This window comes from Lissotriton helveticus, chromosome 2_1 (genome assembly GCF_964261635.1).
Source record: "Lissotriton helveticus chromosome 2_1, aLisHel1.1, whole genome shotgun sequence".
NCBI classification, from domain to species: Eukaryota; Metazoa; Chordata; class Amphibia; order Caudata; family Salamandridae; genus Lissotriton; species Lissotriton helveticus.
In genome coordinates this window covers 107,137,868-107,160,734 of record NC_136059.1, presented here as the reverse complement: position 1 = coordinate 107,160,734, position 22,867 = coordinate 107,137,868, and the positions used below count along the sequence as shown (strand labels likewise).

Below are 22,867 nucleotides of genomic sequence, written 5' to 3'. Positions count from 1 at the left end.
GCTTCTTCAGACGCCTACCAGGCTCACGTCATCAAAAGAAACGTATGATCTACAAGTCGCAAGGACGACTGCAGAGATACATTCTTTGTTATCAACTAATTCCCCCATACATTTCGCGGAAATCCTGAACGAAATCTTAAATATTCCTGATACCAATGGGGTCTCAAAGGTATTTAAGACAGTATTTTCGATGGCATTAACACCATTCAAAGCCATACTGGGTATTTTTCCAGATTTCATCCATTCGATTTTTGGCGGACTTCCCCTCATTTTAGGACTGATTGCAGGAATCCTGTTCCTAGTCCTTATATTTCGTTATGGCAAACCATGTCACAGACAAAACACCTGCGACAAGGGAAGAAACAATCCTAGCCATTGGATACCGGGACCGGATATCAAAAATCCTGGGACTCTCCCGGCTTAGAGACCTGAACATGACTTGGTTTCTATCATTTCGACCAATGTGGCAACGATGTGTTTTACCTGTATTAAGGTGCCTGCTATGCGGAGAAGAATGCGTGTTAGACACCTGTCTGACGCTACAATCGGATGCGCCAATGGATGCAGAAACATTGATGAGTCCAATCAAGGCTCACGCTTTGTGCTGCCCTCAAAGGCTACCAATCCTGATGACGGCATTCGTGGAAGCTTCACCACTACGATTAAGGGGTAGTGAAGTTCAAGATGAAAGCAGCATCGATCAGGTACAACCTTCTGTCAGCAATCCTATTCAGAATGTCAATGGAGACAATCATGCGCACGAATGCATGGTCACACCTATTTCCGAGTTAGTGGAACTCTCCCAGGAAGCTGTTGACAGCTTTTTCGAAAGCCTAAATGATATGATGTTCTCACCAGAGCAGAAATAGAAACTTTTGAGCAAGCTCGCACACGGCGTTCCCTGAATTTGGCCTTCAACTTTAATAACAAAATACCATGAACAATTTTCCCTCCAGTTCACGGACAGCAATTTTTTCAGCAGCCCCAAAATATTTTTTTAAATTTTTCGGGACACTTATCTTCTGCTTAAAGTAAGTAACTATTCTTAAAGAACTAAGATTTCTATTTTTAGATAGCTTATAGATATTAGCTGCCCGCTGGTGTGTTCATAAATATTTTATTCTGTGATGGAATGGTCTCGAACCTTTTTTCTGTATTAAGAGCCATTTCATGTGTAAATTCTCATATACCAAATAGCAATAATGTATGAAAATGCGTGATTACTTTAGCGTTATTCTACAGCTTGAGTGCATATATTACTTATGACTGCATTTTTTCCGTATATTTGAAAAATTTCAAAGTGCATTTATGTATTTTGGGGGGGTAAGGTATACACGATACTCTATAGTATGTTGTACTATGTTTACTATGCCTAGATTAGTAAATATGTCCATAGTTAGCGTGGAGTGGGTGTGATGTATTCCTATAGGTTCTGAATCGATCCCCCTATTCCTGACCCTATTCTGGTTAACAAACCAACAAGTTAACTAGCAGTCAGCCCATGAGGCAGCAAACCCCCATGATGCAGATACCGTTATCTGACGAAGCCACACTACGGCACAGGAACGTGTTATCTGATTAGGTCATAACGCTTGCGATCTAATTAGACAAGCGATATTCCTCCAGCCCCTGATAAGGCATACGGAGTTCTCTGAACAAATCAAACCTATGACAACCTGGGAAAAACCCTGCGGCCATTGTTTTGATTTCACCGAGAACTTCAGCGAAAGAATGTGCTAACGACCAAGTCGTATGACATCCTTATTGACGTATCTATGTCCATCCTTACGTCAATCTCGGCACCTTAAAGGTATAAATATTACCGATATTGCCCTATGCAAACACACGCGGTGGTGACGAGACGGAGCAGCCATACTTGCCGAAGCCCAGAGCAGAGCAGACCCCGCTGGCGCAGCCCCGCCTTCCTGACGCGCTGAGAACGAGACGCGCTGCTTTCTCCTGCCGAGAGATCCAGCACCGGCGCTTCCGGGTAGCCCTCGCAGGCAGCCTGGAATATCGAGACCAGAGAGAGAGATACCATCCCTCATTCATCCTAACTTCCAGGTACAGAACTGAATAACCCCTCACAGAGAATTCTTTAGTCAGACACTTGGCAAAACAAACTTAACTTAAACTGTAACTTTCTATTCCCGCCCACGCATTAGGCTTAGGTCAGGTACACGGGGTAGGCGTATTTAGAAACACCAGTTGAGTACGTTTAGTCAAATGTATATATGTATGTAATCTATTTTAATCATTTTAAACCTTCATATGGCTTAGAAACCATATCAATGTTTTTACAGTATTATTTTATACTTCTGCTTTTAATGTATGCACTTTACTTAACCATAAGTATTGCAATAATATCGATCCATTTCTCTTGTATGAGAAAAGAGACTGATCAATAAATAACATCTTTTATTGAACACGCCCGTCTCTTCCTTTTCTCTACAATCTGATGAGACTAAGAATGCACGTACTGACTGAGTAAAATAAATTGCCTTTTGTTCACACGACTCTCGAGATATACTCTTGATTAGGGGAGAGCAAAGTTGTCATGTTCTATGGTTGTCAGAAACTAAATCCCTTCTTGTCTAATCAGGGAAGTCAATTCCTTCCTGAACATTCGAGAAAGTTTCTAGTGAACTCTGAGCTAAGCTGGCAAACCCAAAACTTTAAGTCTAATATCGACAGTAGTAGACCTAGTTAACGTCTGGTCTAGGCCTATACTATTGAAGGTATTATTCCAATGCGCAGAGCCTATTGGGATGATAGGAACTACACTACAGGGTCTGTGTGTAACTGTATGGGTGAGTCAGTGGCTATATGAATGACTGTTTGGGTGAGTGAGTAGCTCTATCGGTGACTTAGTGTGTGAGTAGCTCTATGGGTGTATGACTGGAAATGTCAGTGACTGTCTTAGTGAGTGAGTGGGTGTATGAGTGGCAGTATGGCTGAGTGAGTGGATGTGTGTGTAGATCTATGAATCAGTGAGTGGGTGTTCAAGTGCTGGTATGGGTCTGTGAATTGGTTTGTGAATTATTTTGTGGGAGTGAGTGTAAGAGAGGTTCTATGGGGTGCAAGTGGGTACATTAGTGATTTTGTGGATGATGTCTTGAATTGTGTCTTCAGTGATGTAATTTGAGATGCCATTAGTGATGTCACTCACTATGTTATGAGTGATGTAATATGTGCGGTCATAAGCAGTGCATTGCGGGGGCGCAAGTTTTAGTTAGCTCAGCAAACTATAACTGCTGATTTTCACTGGTTTTGTATGAGTAAATCTTGAGCCTAATTACAATAGTCCAGTGAATTTCTAAGTCTTTTTAAAATTCCATTTCCTATAACGTCCCTGTAACTTTTGTTGTTTTCAGTGAATTTGTATGGTTTTCAAAGTAGAAATGGCATTTGCTGAGTCGTGGAGAAACGGGATGGAGCTTTTGACCAGGTCTCAGGAATCCTGCTATGTATGACTTTATAGAAAGAACCAGGAGAGCTTCTTGGCCCCCAAGGTCCCTCAGCATCCGAGAGGACTTCATTCCCCAACCAGTAGCACGCTAGGAGATGAGTTTGCAAAGTGGTGCCAAAAGGGGGAATGGCCTTCGAAGATCTCTGTGCTATCCCAATCCAGGATGTCCATCAGATCCAAGCTGATGGTAATAGCATTTTCTAATTGCTCATTTTGTGTCTATTTGCAATTAGGAAATGCTATGAACATGCAGTTAGGAAATTGCAAATAGAAAATCCCTTTGTGCGAATTGCAAAATGCAATTTCTACTGGGAAGAAATCGCATTTTACGATGCCACATATGACTTTGTACATGAAGAAAGGCAGTTTTGCATTTCCGATTAGCCCGAAACAGTGATTTGGACTGTTAAGAAATGCAAAATTCTTCCGTGCATATGGGCCATAGTCCTGTTTGTGGGTAGGACCCTATGATGAAGTATTCCATGAAAAGTGGGTGTGAGTCCTATTCCAAATAAGGAAAATATATCTCTTCCCTGATTTTTTGTAAATCAGACAAAACTATTTTACAATCGCTATACGGATCACTGACTAAATATCGAGGGACAAAATATAGACTACCCAAAATATAGATGCCAAAATATCGACAGACAAAATATCGAATTCCTATCTACAAACAGGTAAGTACCAAAATATCGAACCCAAAATATCGTTTAAAAATATATACTTTGTAAAAATATCGAATTTCTTAAAAATAATGGAAAATTAAAAAAATATTTAAAATAAATAGCTAAAACATACTTAAAAGTACTTAAATTACCTTAACATTATTAAATAATTAATTTAACTTATAAAAAAAACATACAATCATATATGTTAAAACATATATATAGTAACATAATAATATTAAAAAATACACAATATTATTACCGTAGGATAGCGGGAGTGTAAAAATTACTATTCCCACTCCTGGAAGTGCACAGTAGGGAAAGCGTTGGATAGCGTAGGGGTAAAAATTACTATTCCCACTTCAAAGAGTGCAGCAGTAGGGAAAGCGTTGGATAGCGTAGGGATAAAAATTACTATTCCCACTCCAGAGAGTGCAACAGTAGGGAAAGCGTTGGATAGCGTAGGGGTAAAAATTACTATTCCCACTCCAGAGAGTGCAACAGTAGGGAAAGCGTTGGATAGCGTAGGGGTACAAATTACTATTCCCACTCCAGAGAGTGCAACAGTAGGGAAGGCGTTGGATAGCGTAGGGGTAAAAATTACTATTTCCACTCCAGAGAGTGCAACAATAGGGAAAGCGTTCGATAGCGTAGGGGTAAAAATTACTATTCCCACTCCAGAGAGTGCAACAGTAGGGAAAGCGTTGGATAGCGTAGGGGTAAAAATTACTATTCCCACTCCAGTGAGTGCAACAGTAGGGAAAGCGTTGGATAGCGTAGGGGTAAAAATTACTATTCCCACTCCAGTGAGTGCAACAGTAGGGAAAGCGTTGGATAGCATAGGGGTAAATTTTACTATTCCCACTCTACTGAAAATAAATTACTATAATTCACATAATTATCAATAAATCAATTAATAAAAATTAATTACCAATTAAGAATTAATTAATTACCAATTAAAAATTAATTAACAATTTATTCAAAATAAATAACAATAAATAAATTAACATATTTAATTAATTATAATTAAATTACTTCCCACCCTATTCCCCTATAAACCCACAACCCGCTACAGAAAATAAATTAATATTATTCACATAATTATCAATTAATCAATTAATAAACATTAATTATCAATTAAGAATTAATTAATTACCAATTAAAAATTAATTATAAATGTATTCAAAATAAATACCAATAAATAAATGTACATATTTAATTAATTATAATTAAATTACTTCCCACCCTATTCCTCTATAAACCCACAACCCGCTACAGAAAAGAAATTAATATTATTCACATAATTATCAATTAATAAAAATTAATTATCAATTAAGAATTAATTAATTACAAATTTAAAATTAATTAACAATTTTTTGAAAATAAATACCAATAAATTAATTAACATATTTAATTAATTATAATTAAATTACTTCCCACCCTATTTCCCTATAAACCCACAACCCGCTACAGAATTAAATTACACAAAAATTAAATAACAAAATTAATTACTTCAAATAAATTACAAAAAATATACACTTTTCACACATATACTAACATACAGAACACGTAAAAAAATCGATATTATAAAAAATTCGATATTTTTAATAACCTATATTATGTACTTCGATATTTTGACTTTCTATATTTTTAAAATCGATATTACATTACTTACCTTAAAAACGATATTTTTGATGTCTATATTCTGTCCATTCGATATTTTGTCCATTCTATATTTTGGAATCGATATTTGTGTTAGTCTATATTTTGGAATCAATATTTTGACCATATACCTCGCTATACAATTTGGGGCGTATATAATTTCATATTACACATGTACAAATCATGCAGTATTGAGCTTGCCCCTTATTAACGCCTGATTTCATTTGGCATTAGTTGATGTTAAGCCACGTCACAATAGCTTATTATATTTAGCTTTCTGTCAAATCTGAGAGGTTTGGTGTTTTGACATTGCATTCTCAACATCATTTGGTTACAAGAACTGACGCATCGCTGTCACAATGCAGCGATGCGTCAGAAATACTTGTGCTGCGTCAAACCATTTTTGAATGCCATGGATGTGCCGTATTTCTGATATAAAAGGGGGCTCCGTCCATCACCACCCCCTTTTGTACCGTATTTCTGATATGGCACACCAAGGCGCAGGGAACAAGCATGCATAAAAAAAAATGACATATTGGTGAGGAGGGATGGCATAGCGGAAAGTGACACAGTGGCAGCAAAAGTGATGTTAGGCTGAATCTGGGCTTATGACAAGCTCAACTTTAGCTATGCATCACAAACAAAGGCAATGCATCATTTCAAACTGACACAAATAGCCTAATGAGTCAGAACTAGTGTGAAGAGTGTAATGATGGTAAAGTTACCTGGGACACCATACCATTGGGCCTGGATGTATACCATGCAAGTATGAAGTATGGATATGTGTCACATTAATGTGGGCATTGTCAACATATGTGTAAGGTACCTAAGTATGTGTGATATGTTAAGTAACACATGTGAGTGGATACATAAAATAAATGTGATGGAAAGTGACAGGTCCTATGTTACCTACCTTATGTTACCTCCTTTCTACAGGAGAGGAGATCAACGGTGTTGCTTGATGGGTTTAATTCGGAGTCTTATGTGCTGCCTTGCGGGGTGCCACAGGGCAGCTCGCTGAGCCCACTGTTGTTTAATGTGTATGTCACTGAACTGGCGTTACTAATTAGAGGCTATGGCTTCTCATTAACATCTTACGCAGATGAATCCCAGATTGTGGTTGCAGCCTTATAGAAAACAGAGCTCCCCGGCTGTGCAATTCCATGACTGCATGGCCGCCATTAACATCTGGATGAGCAGACGCTGCCCCAAATGAAACTCCGATAAGACGGAAGTGTTGATTTTTGGCAGTCCTCAACCTGCGTGGAGTAATCTTTGGTGGCCTGCAGAAATGGGATCACCGCCCATTCCATCGGACAAGACCAGAAATCTGGGCATTTTGTTTGACAACAGATTAACATTCATTCAACAAACAAATGCTATTGTCTCGGCCTCCTACTTCCTGATAAAAAAAATTAAGAAGGTTCTTAAGAAACCAAGAAAGTGGTTATCACCTCCCTTATACAATCCAAATTGGATTACTGCAATGGACTCTATCTGAATGTCCAGAAGCAGTGTTTGAGGAAACTTCAAGCAGTTCAAAACTCTGCGGCTCGCCTTTTGTTGAGGCTTCCCCGGCATAAATCCATCGCAGGAGAAATTCGAAAGCTGCATTGGCTGCCAGTGGTACAGAGAATTAAATTTAAGGCACTCTGTGTGGCCTTTAAAGCCTTAACACACAAGGGTCCGCTGTTTTTGCAGGAACTCTTTACGTGGTATGAGCCAGGTAGATCACTCCGGTCCTCAGGTGCTAATCTTCTAACTGTGCCGAAGATTCAGACTCTGCACTGGGGAGGTTGGAGTTTTTACTATGGCACTTCCAATCTGTGGAATCTGTTGCCACCTGAGATTAGGAAGGCTAGCTCTCTCCTGAGCTTTAGGAAATACCTGAAAACTTGGTTGTTTCAGTGAGAGGAGTCGGTCGGGGTTCTGCTCTTGGTTTTTCAGCGCCGAGACACCATTTTTGGTATTTGAGCGCTTTATAAATGTCACTATCATTAGCATCATTATGTGTGGACCTACCTGCATCTCAAGTTGCTTAAGGGGCCCTACAACATTGATACATGTGTAGTCATACTACTAGTTTCAAGGATGTGATTTAATGACTTATTGCAGTATTTTAAGTGATTTCAGCTGGTCAGAAACCTATATCACAGCCAATGCGATCTTCTTCTGCCTAGGTTCTTGAGATGTAGGAATTTTGATGCATTGCAGGCTGTGTGCGTCGCTTGCTGACGATCCCTCATTTTAACAAAACTTGTAAATAATGCAGCATCAGTCTTAGGAAATAAATGAAAAGGGAATGCCTACGTTGCATATGATTAATGCAGCCTGTTCAGACTGAGGTATAACCCGACACAGCGTGACAAAACGTGATGCATCGGCCTAGATGCGTCACTTTGTAACTATGGAGCACTGAAAGCGCCGCCGTGCATCACAATTTGACACACGGCGGTGTAAGCTCCTTCTAAATGAGGTCCTTAACCACAAAAAATGTTATGGGCAGTCCCATTTTGGAAGCTTTACATTGTGAACTGGCACTAATTTTTCAGCAATCACCTCTGTACTCACCCTCTTATCTAGTTTTTCTGCAAGTTAAATTATCAAGCTACAGTGCAGTACAACCTGGACAATGAACTTGTGGCTAATCCCAGTAAAACAAAAGTTGTGGTGTTTGGTAAACACCCGAAGAAAACCAGCTTAAAATGGAGACTGGGCAACAACAGCATAGCCACAGAAAGAGCGTATCAATATTTAGAGCATGGCTGAACGACAAAGGCAAGGCAACCCTGTACTAGGCCAAGACGCAAGACAAAATACAAGCTACCATGTACGCCCTCCGCAAACTCCATGGTAAATTATATAGCCCTACCACGAAACCCATCATGAGAGTCACAAAATCAAAAATCCTTGCGGTTGCTGGGTATGCAACACAGGCATTTCCAGGTAAGATGGAAAAGATGATGGAGAAAGCTCAGTGCCAGTGTTACAAAAGACTCTTTAGGCTCCCCAAGTACACACGAAATGCCCTGATTCGGCTCAAGTTTGGCCGTGTACAACAAAAATACGAATGCAGGAGCGCCCTGGTTAAATTTTGGTTCAAGACGACAAAAGCTCAGAAAGGATCCCTTAAGGAAGCATTGAGAACAATATTTGAGGGGTTGCCAAACCCATGGCAGAAATATTGCCTGGAGACAGTGGCAGAATTGGACCCATCTACAGCATCCTGGTCACAAGAAGGTCTAAACTATTTTGCATCAAAGAAGGTGCTAAAAAAGCACACCGACCAGATATCAAGGAATGACGATCTTGCAAGATTGAAGGTAAACATAGGTCTGGCAGGCCTAACTAAAGCATATGAGTCGCATAAAATCCAGCCATACATGAACAGTTCTCTAGGAAGGAAGTGTTTGAAGGAAATTCGATGGGCGCGTTTAGTACCCCTTCCAATAAAAGAACTGAATCCGGCTTAGAAATCGTTGAACAATATAACCAGTTGCAGGCTGTGTAATTATAAGGCAGAATCATTGGTACATCTACTATGCTGCTGCCATGCACTACTACAGCAGCGGCGTATTCTGTTAAAACCAATGTTCCTGAAACATGGGACCAGAAGATGCGCTGATGCAGTGGCACTGCTTCAGTCAAGTATGGACTCTTCAGATCTGGCGAGATTTGGCAAATATATGAACATGACACGAATGGCCTTAATCGGAAATAACGCAGAGAAAAAACGTGGGCGGCAACTGTGCCCAGCAATGAACAAAAAAATAACCTTGTACGAAAGGCCAGGGAATATGGACCTTTGTCAATACTTAATATTTAATTAAAAAAATATATATATGGAATATTAGAACAAAGCCACATTTTAAATATGGTCTGGTACCACTGACCAATTAATAGTTTTACATTTTTATACTTGTTTAGACAAATGTTTTATAATGGCGATAGATACACTTTTTATTGTAATTCTGGATAATGCACTGCAATTTTGCAAAATTTTTAAGTAATTACGCAAAAATAAAATTCAAATTCAGTGCAGTGAGAGCACAGAACATTGTATTAGAATATTATTTACTTGAAAATTATTCTCTCTCCAGGAAAAGGTCATCTGGATTTTCAGCATGGACGTCCAAACCATGGTTTAAAGATCACAAGAAGACTTGTCATTGTTTCATTTATCCTGAGTTTCCTGATGGCCGCCTCCCTCGTTGTGATGATAGTGATGTGTAAGTGAACACATATTGCCAATTTTCAAGCTTTTTTTTCATAAGTCAACCAAATATATACCAAAAGCAAAGAGCAGCTCATTCCTTGGGAAATAATTTACCACGTGTTTCCAAGTTCAAGTTCAAGTTCAGAAATTTGTATAGCGCACTACTCACCCAGAGGGTCTCAAGGCGCTTGGTGGAGGGAGGTGAATTTACTTATCGAATATCCAGGTTTTTAGTTGCTTTCTGAAAGAGAGGTGGTTCTGAGTGAGGCGGAGGTGGGTGGGGAGAGAGTTCCAGGTTTTAGCCGCTAAGTAGGAGAAGGATCTTCCCCCCATGGTGGATCTGTGGATGCGCGGGATTGCGGCGAGGGCTTGATTGGACGATCGTAGTTGGCGGGAGGGGGTGTAGAAGGATAGACGCGTGTTGAGGCATTCGGGTCCTAGGTCGTAGAGGGCTTTGTGTGCGTGGGTGAGGAGACGGAACCTTATTCTCTTGTTGACAGGGAGCCAATGGAGGTCTTTCAGGTGGTCGGAAATGTGAGCTTGCCGAGGGATGTCCAAAATGAGCCTGGCTGAGGCGTTTTGGATGCGTTGGAGTTTTTTCTGTAGTTTGGCTGTGGTTCCGGCGTAAAGGGTGTTGCCGTAATCCAATCGGCTTGTGACCAGTGCGTGGGTGACTGTCTTTCTTGTTTCGGTGGGGATCCAGCGGAAGATTTTTTTGAGCATTCGTAGGATGTTGAAGCAAGATGATGAGACGGCGTTGACTTGTCTAGTCATCGAGAGGGAGGAGTCTAGAATGAAGCCCAGGTTACGTGCGTGGTCCGTAGGTATGGGTGCGGTTCCGAGGGCCGGTGGCCACCATGAGTTGTCCCAGGCAGAGGGGGATGGTCCTAAGATGAGGACTTCTGTTTTGTCCGAGTTTAGTTTTAAACGGCTGTTCTTCATCCATTCGGCTACTTCTTTCATTCCTTCGTGTAGGTTGGTTTTGGCGGTGTTTGGGTCTTTTGTGAGGGAGAGGATCAGCTGGGTGTCGTCTGCGTAGGAGATGATGTTGAGGTTGTGTTGGCGCGCGATGGATGCGAGGGGACTCATATATACATTGAAGAGGGTGGGGCTGAGTGACGATCCTTGTGGTACGCGGCAGATGACTTCGGTGGCCTCTGATTTGAAAGGGGGGAGGCGGACTCTCTGGGTTCTTCCGCTGAGGAACGATATTATCCAGTCCAATGCCTTTCCTTGTACTCCGATGTTGCTGAGGCGTTGTATGAGGGTGCTATGACAGACTGTGTCGAAGGCTGCGGAGAGGTCAAGTAAGATGAGAGCAACTGTTTCTCCGTTGTCCAGTAGTGTTCGGATGTCATCTGTTGCTGCGATGAGGCGGTTTCGGTGCTGTGTTTGGCTCGGAAGCCTGATTGAGAGGAGCCGAGGGATTTGTTGGATTCTAGGAAGGCGGCGAGCTGACTGTTGACGGCTTTCTCGATGACTTTGGCGGGGAATGGGAGGAGCGAGATGGGCGGTAGTTCTTAAGTTCGGTTGGGTCAGCCGTGGGTTTCTTCAGAAGGGCGCTGAGTTCGGCATGTTTCCAGTTTTCTGGGAAGGTGGCGGAGTTGAGGGAGCAGTTGATTACGTCTCGGAGATGGGGTGCGATGATGGAGTCTGCTTTGTTGAAGATGTGGTGGGGACAAGGGTCGGTTGGCGATCCTGAGTGGATGGAATTCATCAGGCGGATGGTGTCTTCAGTGGTGATTGGGTTCCAGGCGCAAAGGTTGTTAGAGGGGGGTTTTGGTTCGGAGGTGGGTGGAGTGGGCCGGTCTTCGGACTGGTTTTGAACGCTGTTGTGTATTTCGGCGATTTTGTTGTGGTAGAATGATGATAGAAAGTCGCAGAGGTCTTGGGAGGGGGTGATGTCGTTAGTGCCTGCGGAGGGGTTAGTGAATTCTTTGACGATGTTGAATAGTTCCTTGCTGTTTTGGGTATTGTTGTCAAGTCGATCCTTAAATGCTGATTTCTCGGTGGAACGGAAGAGTTGGTGGTGTTTGTGGGTGGCGTTTTTGAAGGAGGCCAGGTTGTAAGTGGTAGGGTTTTTTCTCCAGGTTTTCTCGAGAGTCCGACAGAGCTTCTTGGATTTCTTAAGGTTATCGTTGAACCAGGGGGCTTTTTTGTTCCCTTGCTTGATTAGATGGTTTTTCAAGGGTGCTAGTTCGTCTGCGCTGTGGGTGATCCATTGTGTGAGGTTGGTGGCTGCTTGGTTTGGGTCAGATGAATTGGCAGGAGTGTTTTGTTGAAGCGACGAGAAGAGCTGGTCGGTGGTGATTTTGTTCCAGTTTCTTCGGGGAATAGGTTGTGGGGGGTTATGGGACGTGGATTTTTTGTAGTGGAAGTGAACGCAGCTGTCCAGTGGAGAGCTGTGGTGTGATCAAAGGAGATGTGCTTGCTGGAGGTGAAGATAGGGTCGACCGTGTGTACGGCGGAGTGGGTGGAGGTGTCAACGAATTGTTTGAGTCCGAGATTGGCCATGTTGTCCAGAAGGGTGTTGGTGTTGTTGTCGTTTTTCTTGTCCAGGTGGAAGTTGAGGTCTTCCAGTAGAATGTAGTTCTCGGATGGGATGGCATGTGGGCTTATGAAGTCAGCGGTGTCTTCACTGAATTGTGAGCAGGGTCCTGGGGGTCTGTAGATAAGGGTGCCTCTGAGTGTGGTTTTGGGGTCGGTGTGAATCGGGAAGTGAAGGTGTTTGGCGGTAGCGAGGTTATCGTCGGAGCTGGTCGTGATGCGGATGGTGTTCTTATGGACGATGGCGATGCCTCCTCCTGTTTGGTTGATGCGGTCCTTTCGGATGATCTTGTAGGTGTCCGGGATGGCTATGGCGATGTCCGGGGCTGATGAGGCGTTCATCCAAGTTTCTGTAAGGAAGGCGACGTCTGGCGATGTAGTGTCGAGTAGGTTCCAGAGTTCGATCGAGTGTCTGTGGACTGAGCGGGTGTTGAGCAGTAAGCACTTTAGGTGGTTAGTGTCGGAGCTCTGTTTGGAGTTTGTGGATTTGGTGTGGGTCCTGATGCAGTCGAACTTGCAGGAGTGGCAGGTGAAGGGTCCATGGGTGTCTCCTGGAGCGGCTTGGTGGCAGTTAGGGAGTGGGCCGGGGTTAAGTGCTGAGAGGGTTGCGGCGTCGTATGTTATGCGGGTGGAATGGGATTTGCGTGGACCAGGGGGGCTGGCGCTGGGCGCGGTCCAGGCGCGGACGGGCGTAGACGGGCTTACCTTTGGCGTGCATGGGGCGCGTACGCTGCGCGTGAACACTGAGCGCGTAGGCATCTGTCATATGTGGATAGTGGAAGGGGAGGGGCGAGGGAGGATCAGCTGGGAGGCGGGAGCGGGGTGGAGATCAGGGCAGGGAGGCACAACACAAAAACAAAAAACAAAATGGCAGCAAGCCAATATCGCAACAGGATTGGGGCACAATTGTAAATAGCGTGATGCAAATGGCAGTGGCGTCGGCACAATCAGGCACAAATAAGTCTGCAGGCAGCCCAGCACAAGTTCAAATATCGTACAAGCGCACCTTTGCAATCAAGCGCTACGATCTAATTTACATCAGCAATTTAATAAATAATAATAAACAGGCGGGGCAATCTAGCGCTACGAACTCTAATAAATATTTATGCAGGCTAAAGCAGTTGTGGGTGCAAGGCGAGATAGGCACTCAGCAGTCTGGCGGTAAGCGCTACGATACCAGGCGAGGCAGGGAGCAGCGTGTGGAGCGACCTCTTCTGCTGGGAGCAGGACGGTCACAGCACTACCACGGCAGAGCGGGGGTAAACAGTATCAGTGGGAGGGAGGATCAGCTGGGAGGCGGGAGCGGGGTGGAGATCAGGGCAGGGAGGCACAACACAACAACAAAAAACAAAATGGCAGCAAGCCAATATCGCAACAGGATTGGGGCACAATTGTAAATAGCGCGATGCAAATGGCAGTGGCGCCAGCACAGTCAGGCACAAATAAGTCTGCAGGCAGCCCAGTACAAGTTCAAATATCGTACAAGCGCACCTTGGCAATCAAGCGCTACGATCTAATTTACATCAGCAATTTAATAAATAATAATAAACAGGCGGGGCAATCTAGCGCTACGAACTCTAATAAATATTTATGCAGGCTAAAGCAGTTGTGGGTGCAAGGCGAGATAGGCACTCAGCAGTCTGGCGGTAAGCGCTACGATACCAGGCGAGGCAGGGAGCAGCGTGTGGAGCGACCTCTTCTGCTGGGAGCAACCATCTTCATCAGCTTCTTTGGACATAGAATATTCGGGGATCCTGCCAGACACCGTGAAGGACTTCATGGGGTAGAGATGTAACTCATCTTCAGATGTTGAAGGATGCTTTGTCTATCCTTTGTGAATGTTAGTCATGCTCACCAGTTTCCTCTGAACATCCCCGGACATGGTTGATCATTTTCTTTTTTTACATATTTTCTCTATTTGGATGCACTTGGTTCTAATCCTTCCTTGACCGGAAGCTCACAGTCTCTTCAGTGAATTAAGAAAATACCTAGGGGAGTGCATATTCAGTGTGGAGTTTCTAATGATGTTGCAGGGTTTTTAGGAACAGAGTAGAAGGATTTGTGGTAGGAGGGTACCTCGGAGGTGTAACTGGAGTCCAAATCAGCTGTCCTAGGCGATTTTTAGATTTAGAAAAATAAGGAAGGAATATTTGTTGTATGCTGAGAATTTTTAGCCAATTATTCCCTGGTTCCATTTCAGTAGAAGGCTGCACTGATAGTGGCATTTTTGGATTTCTTAAGCAAAATGGCAATCATTTGTTTGTAATTAACATTTTAAGGACCAAGTCATTCTGGTTAGGAGGCTACTTTTCAATTATTTGTAATTTGTAAAGCACCTGGCTAACTTAAGAAAGGTTTTCTAGCGCTTTCCTCCTCACAACAACATCATCGGCCGCTCAACACCAATCAAAATCGATACAAGAATTGGACAGGCGAGAACAAGCTGGTGTTAAGGAGCGTCCGAAAAGCTGTAAGTGATTGCAGGCTCCCAGCATCTATGGCAAGGGGTTCTAGTGTGTTGGTCCAAAAACCACAATCCCTACTGCCTTGATGAGTTTTCTTGACTCTAAGAACAACTGCCAAGTCCAGGTGGCGTGAACGGAGGGGACGTTTCGGTGTGGACCAAGGCACAAGATGTCTCAAATACAAGGGCCCTATTTGAAAGAGACACTTATGCATAAAGCAGAAGGTCTTACATTAGACTGGTTGCAGTCAGTGAAGAGTCTGTAACAAACTGGCGGGAAAAGTGAGTTTAGAAGGGTGAAGGACAAGGTGTGCAGCTCGGTTCTGTACAATCTGGAACCGCTTGAGTAGAAATGTAGCTGCACCCAGCTACAGAACTCTGCCGTAGTCTAGTCTAGACCACCAGAGCCTCGACGACAGTCATTGTTCTGACAACAGAAGGCAAGCCATTTGAGCATGCAGAAACACGCAGTAGCTACTTTATTGACTTGCTGACTCCTAGAGAGCTTATCATTGAGCCATACCATTACATTTGTCACCACTTTTGTAGGGGAAGGAGTTGAACCGATGGTCGACAGCAACAAATGAAGGTCCCCCAAAGGTAGGGATTGTTGCTCACCAACAAAACCCTGTTATTGTTCCTATCAAGTTTCAGTTCGTTGGTATTCATCCACATTGAAACTTGGGCAAGACAGCTGTCAAGGGCTTCTGCGCTGTCGTTCTCCTTAGAAGATAATGATACCACAATTTGGGTGTCCTCTTCATAAGAAAACAAAGTGAAGGAAGAACCTTTTATTAAGAAGACTGTTTGTGAGTTGCAGGGTGTTGGACATGGCCCTCTCTGCAGAGTCACCCCCAAACATTTTGCCTTCACCCTCCTGTTTAATGAACCCATTTTTGTTTTCTCTTAAGACTCCGCATCTTTTACCACTGCTAACTAGGACTAACGTGATTGTGCTCTCTCCTCTAAACATGATAACATTGGCTTACACTCAATTGACACACCTAATTTACTTGTAAGCCCTTAGTAAAATGGTTACACAAGTACCAGAGCCTGTACATTAAATGCTAGTAGTGGACCTGCAACACTCATTATGCCACCCACTTAAGTAGGTCTTTAACACATGTCTCAGGCCTGCTGTTGGCTGCCCTTATGTGCCATTTAAAAATGCCATTTTGACCAGGCAAAATAAAGTGTTTGCAAGGCCTAACCCTTCCATTTCAATACATGTAAATCACCTCTAAGGTAGACCCAATTTCAATACATGTAAATCACCTCTAAGGTAGACCCAATACAGAGGGAAAAGTTGTTTTTTACTACTGCAATTATTACCTCACCCATTGCTTAACACTGGATTACTGTATTAAATGTAATATGTGATAACTTTCAATTGGGAACAGGTAAGTAAGTCAAGCTTGTTCTCTAAAAAATTGTAATTTAAAACATATTTAATTGTAAAGTTTGCTTTTAAGTGACAATTTTGAAAACACCACTTTTAGAAAGCTGGCAATTTCATGTTCCAACCATTAGGTGCCTTCAGCCTGTATCGCATGAGAAGGAGTTGTTGGCAGTTGATATTGGTTTACTGCTCCCGAACAGCCAGCTGAAAGGGGAATAATTGGAAAGTTGGGCCATCTCTGATTTGATGAGGGAGAGGAGCTGTCATCTACTGCACTTGCACGTCACAAAGGCTCTGCCTCATCACACTTGCAAAAGGTTTCACACAAGTCTATTGTGTCCCCATACAAGCAGGGGCCAGGGCAGGAAGCCAGGAAATTCCAAGCACCTATAGGGTTCAAACCTCCTGAACATTGTCCTATTTCAAAGCTGGCACCAGGTATAAACATTGGACCCCCAAACTATGTATTTCTATTTACAATGCTTGTAACCTCGTGTGATTACTACTGTGATATGTAATGTGCTATATATATTTGACCAAATCTATCCCAATCATGAGAAACTATATACCATCCTAACTCCCTCAGTAATTTAATGTTATCTAGATTACTCTCTACCAAACTTTTTCCTGTTAATTGCTATTATGTATTACTATTTACAACACTTGTAACCTTGTGCAATTACTGCTGCAATCTTCAATGTGCTATATGCATATATATATATATATTCACTGAAAAAACCATAGGTTATAGACCATATATAGTTAGGAATTAGCATTTACAAAACCTTGAAAATTCACTGAAAAAACCATAGGTTATAGACCATATATAGTTAGGAATTAGCATTTACAAAACCTTATTTTACTCACACAAAACCATTGAAATTCCATATATAGTTAGTTGCACTAACTATATATCGCGCACCCGCAATCCACTGCTGATGATGTCACATATTACATCATTCATGACATGGTCAGTGACATCACTGATGACATCACTGATGACATCTCAAATGACATCACTGATGACATCATCTAGTGTCTGTGTGTTTTTGTAAAGTTTAAATACGTTTTACATATTGAAGAATGACTGGATGTATGGAAGACTGAGTGTGTGTGTGGCTGGCTGGGAGGTGTGTGACTCTGTGCATATCAATGTGTACTTGTATCAGTGATTGTATAAGAGAGTAAGTATGTGTTAGTATATGTGTGAAAAGTATGGTGTTCTGTGTTTAACTATAGATGAGGAAATCGAAGTGTGATTGATTCTTCACAGGACTGACTAGGTGTATGAGTGCATATGATAGTGTTCTAATAATAACTGACTGTATGTATGAGTAATTGTATGGGTGAATGAGTGAATGTGTGTGTAGACGTACGAATCAGTGAGTGCGTATGTAGTAACTGGTATTGGTGTGTCATGATGTCATCAGTGATGTCATTTGAGATGTCATCAGTGATGTCATTTCAGATGTCATTAGTGATGTCATCAGTGATGTCACTGAAGTATGGTGTTCTGTGTTTAACTGTATAGATGAAGAAATGGAAGTGTGATTGATTCTTTACAGGACTGACTTGGTGTGTGAGTAACTCCATGGATGAGTGGCAGTGTGTGACTGTCTGCATAGGTGTATGAGTGCATATGATAGTGTTGTAATAATAAGTGACTGTATGTATGAGTCATTGTATGGGTGAATGAGTGAATGTGTGTGTAGACGTAGGAATCAGTGAGTGCGTATGTAGTAACTGGTATTGGTGTGTCATGATGTCATCAGTGATGTCATTTGAGATGTCATCAGTGATGTCATTTGAGATGTCATCAGTGATGTCATCAGTGATGTCACTGACCATGTCATGAATGATGTAATATGTGACATCATCAGCAGTGGATTGCGGGTGCGCGATATATAGTTAGTGCAACTAACTATATATGGAATTTCAATGGTTTTGTGTGAGTAAAATAAGGTTTTGTAAATGCTAATTCCTAACTATATATGGTCTATAACCTATGGTTTTTTCAGTGAATTTTCAAGGTTTTGTAAATGCTAATTCCTAACTATATATGGTCTATAACCTATGGTTTTTTCAGTGAATTTCATTGGTTTTTTAACAGCTAATATCTGTAGCTGTAAAATGTATTCTTCTTTAAATCCAAAAATATATTTTATATGTTTATGAATAATTTTTTTTTTAAATATTTTTTTTTCTTCGTTCCCGCTTCGCGAATCGGGAAGCTTCCCGTTAGCTGACCTTGATGCCGCGAAATAAACCGCGAGCCGGTAAACGTTTCTTTACCGCAAGTGCCGCGTTAGAAAACAACATCGTGACGCCTCCCGTCCGCATGACGTTTCACGTTGTCGCGTGATACGTCATATGACGTGCTACGTTAGCGAACTGGTACGCGAAGCGAGTCGCAAAGCGCAGGTTTCTGGAAGCAAACCGGGAGGCCCTGCAAAGCGCTTAACGTAAACACAGCAAGTCATGTGACTTGGTAATAACACTTTTCATTGGTTCATTTCACTTTTGGTTTCCTAATGATGTAAGACTAGGTCATATCATCTAAAATGAACACTTTTGATTGGTTGAGAACTCTTGTTTTTCCCAAATGATGAAAATCCCTCCTTCTTTCCTCACTCTGACTTTCATCATTGTGAGAGAAAGACCCTTTGTGATCACTGAGCAATGGCTTCTTTAGTAGCTTCAGCTGGTGCTTCCCCACCACCTCCACCACATCCAAGGAAGAGTGGACCACCTGCTCAAGTTATAATTCAGCAAGAAGAGGAAGAAGAGGAACAGGAGGAAGAGCACGAAGAGAGGCAGTTTTTGCCTGAGGAACCCAGGACGTCTCACCGGAAAGAAAACTTCATTTGGCAATTTTTTAAAATTCCCAAAGGTCAGAAAAAAGTAAATGCAAGATACGTAACTTGCCTTATATGTCAAGATAGACTGTCCAGAGGAACCGAGAAAAAATACAGTTTCGGAAACTACACAATGCATCGCCATATGACTAGGTGGCATCCTAACAACTACAGTGCTGCACAGTTTCGGAACGACCTAGATAATCTCCCTATTATGGCCAGAAGATCTGTTGTACCGGAAGTAACGGGACCAGAGGGCAGGGAGATGGTGCCAAATATACAAATGAGATTTGGTGAAGTAAAACACATCTGCGTATTTTGCGATGGATTCATTTGCTACGGAGAAAGAAGCATCACTCTGATCAACAGAGCTATTGACTATCATATGCAAGTTTGTACGAAACGCCCAAAATAATAAATACTTTTTTTTTGTTTTGTTGCTCCTGTTGAGCCCTTTACAATGAATCGTTTTCATTGCCCCCTCCAAGAAAAACCCCAAAAAATATAAAACTGTTCAGAAAAATTCAAAAAAAGTAAAAAAATGTTCTGAAAAATAATAAAAAAATATAAAACAACAAAAACAATAAAAAAAAAAGTTCTTTTCAGAACTACCTCCCCGTTATTAAAAAATTGGTACAATATTTGGAACTGTGCCAACCTCTATTTCTCTTAGTTCGCTTCCCAGTTCGCTCGCCGGTACGCGAACCGGAAGCGAACCAAAAACAGTAAGTATAAGGGAAGGAAACAGAGACTTATGTTAAAAGAAAGACAGCTATAGGGGAGTAAACTAGAGATACTATTACCCGTAATCCACTGCTGATGATGTCACATATTACATCATTCATGACATGCTCAGTGACATCATCAGCAGAGGATTGCGGGTTTTTTGACAACGTGCCTTATCCACGGTTTAATAACGCTGCCTTTTGCTTTATATAAGTTTTCAAATTGTATGAAATATATACCAATAGGTCGTTATGAACCGTTAGGTAGTGCTTTTCTTCATGAGGTCTGGTCGCTTCCATACACATACAGATGTTTCAAAGATGATCAAGAAGTTTATCTGAATGGAGAGGAATGCACTGAGACGCCAGATCATTCACTAATGTGTAGGCACATACAGTTACACGGTTCATGCAACAAACACCGACCAAATATGGCTTGCGTGTTGCAAGGCACGCCAGTTCCTGCTATCATCCCCACGTTCAAGTTGTTGGAAAATGGTAGTTATTTGATGCTCAATAATGAAGATTGTTCTGAGTTAATTAAAAGTATTCCTTTTATGGTAACAGTAAGTGAACGGGTTATTTGCTGCAGAAATGTTCTATTTCCTCCCACACATGAACATAGGGAGTTTTCAATCTGGCCACAAATACCAACCTTGGGAGAGATTTCAACGGCATGGCAAGAATAAGAGCTCTTTTGTCTCAGAGAGAGGTGGCCTTGAGTTCGGCCCGTGAAACTTTCGTGCTTCACATAGCGAACACCCGTACAGAGGTGCAGACCCTTCTCAATTCAGATTTGCCTTTCAATTTCAGCAAGATGGTTCGGACTATCTTTAACGCATCCTCCACAAAGGCCCTGGCGCACTTTTTTAAAGTTGTTACCAGTGGTCTCGTGACTTCATTTGAGAAAATCTTTGGAGTCATCCCTGCTTTCTTTCATTCTATTTTCTCCACTCTGCTTCGTGGATTGGCATTTTTACTTGCATTACCAGCGGACGCTCTTGTGCTTTTTTACATTTTTAAATATGGATGTCCCTCCTATGCAACCTCCCACCCTGCAGCTGCTGACACTGTTCCGCAATCGCATGCTAGAATATTATGGCACAATGCCGTTGGCGATATTAAGCACGGCATATGGATTATCTTTTCGATTCTCCTACTTCAGCTGTGTCCAGCCTGTATTTCACTGCCTGACCTGTGATTTCGATTGGGCCATTGATTTGTGTCTCTGCGGACCGGTTTCTCCTGACGTCGACTTTAATCAGCTGATGACTCCTATCATTACTCACGAGTTGGTTTGTCCTGGCGAAAGGATTATGGCTGTGGCATTGATGCATGGACTACTTGGTCCCTGGAATTTACTGGCGGCAGCACAGTCTTTCTTGGAACAGAGCTTTCTTGAAAACCCACCGAGCTGTCCTCTGATGGTGATAGAGGATCCGGTGCTGGGAGAGCACGTATGTTCTTTTCCGCTTTTAAATTGGATGGCTGAACTGTTTTCGGATGAAGACGGTGACTTCCTATTGGAGGCTGTTGCAGCTTATTTTGCATACACAGTTATGTCATAGACCTTTTTCATGTTTGATATGCTGAGTACTAGCATTTCATTGACAATTCATTGACTTATTTGTCAAGTTTTTATTATTTACCTTGCCTATTGGCTTAAGACTCGATAAAGTACTTGGCTGTTTTATTTTTCTTTAGCATTAAATTTTCCTAGTTTTTAATGCTTTACCTTGCGGACCGTCCACATATAAACTTGCAATCTGCTCTCATGAGATGGCACTTCTATTATCTTATTCAGTTCGTTTCCGGATCATGGGGAGGTGTCATCTAGGTCCTGGATATCTTTACACCGTGTTAAGTTAGCATGGGCTCATTACCGGTTTAAACGCCATTTTTCCTTTTTTGCAACTTCTGCACACGACACTTAGTTGTTGCTTTAGCTTTCCACCTAGTAGTTCATCGTGGTTTACATGAGAATAATATGTTATTGCTCTACTATCTGCTTTGCTTGTTAAACTATATCTGTACAGCGAGTGCTAAAGTTTCAAGAACAACACGATACAGAATTGTTATGAGGTCTGATCTCCACGACTTCATACTCATAACATAAGTGCAACTTCTGCCAATTCTGGGCATGAGGCGGGTTTTATATTGCTTTGCCGAACACACATACACAACAGTTGATGCGGTTCACATGAAGAGAGAGCTGGTGTATGCTGATGTGATTCCTTCAAATCTAAGACACTAAAGTATGGGCACGCCCTAAACCAACACAAAGAGACCTTCTTAGCAAATAATATAATATGTGTATTAGGGAGGGTGAGATATAAGCAGCCGCGGGCCGTGGAGGGAGTTACGGTGAGGCAGGGAGGCGGGGAGGGGGAGAAGCAGGGTGGAGCCCTCTCTACCCTGCCCCTCCCCCTCCCCGCCTCCCTGCCCCACCGTAACTCCCTCCACGGCCCGCGGCTGCTTATAAGTGTTGCTAACTCTTATTCATTTACAGCATGTTAACATACTGTCACCATTCGCTTTTTATGTATTAGTAACTATGCTGGTAATTTTGCTACTGATAATATGTGTACTTGTATTCTCCACCCTGCTTCTCCCCCTCCCCGCCTCCCTGCCTCACCGTAACTCCCTCCACGGCCCGCGGCTGCTTATAAGTGTTGCTAACTCTTATTCATTTACAGCATGTTAACATACTATCACCATTCGCTTTTTATGTACTAGTAACTATGCTGGTAATTTTGCTACTGATAATATGTGTACTTGTATTATCTAAGATACTACGCCTGAGAAGACGGCATTAGTAAATAAACATTTCAAATACACATGTGTTCTTCTTAACTCCATGTTCTG

General features: G+C 42.2%; 1 protein-coding gene across 4 annotated transcripts in view; it reads left to right on the top strand.

Annotated features, from left to right (window-relative positions):
• LOC144817764 (C-type lectin domain family 4 member F-like) overlaps window positions 1-22,867 on the top strand; it is a 484,664-nt gene that overhangs the window by 155,386 nt on the left and 306,411 nt on the right. For 3 of the 4 annotated variants that reach the window (XM_078674558.1, XM_078674561.1, XM_078674559.1), the window contains exon 2: window positions 9,897-10,025. The exons of the other annotated variant lie outside the window; for it this stretch is intronic. In XM_078674558.1, coding sequence (XP_078530684.1) covers window positions 9,897-10,025 — 129 coding nt within the window. The remainder of the gene's footprint in view (window positions 1-9,896; window positions 10,026-22,867) is intronic. 4 annotated transcript variants of the gene reach the window in all.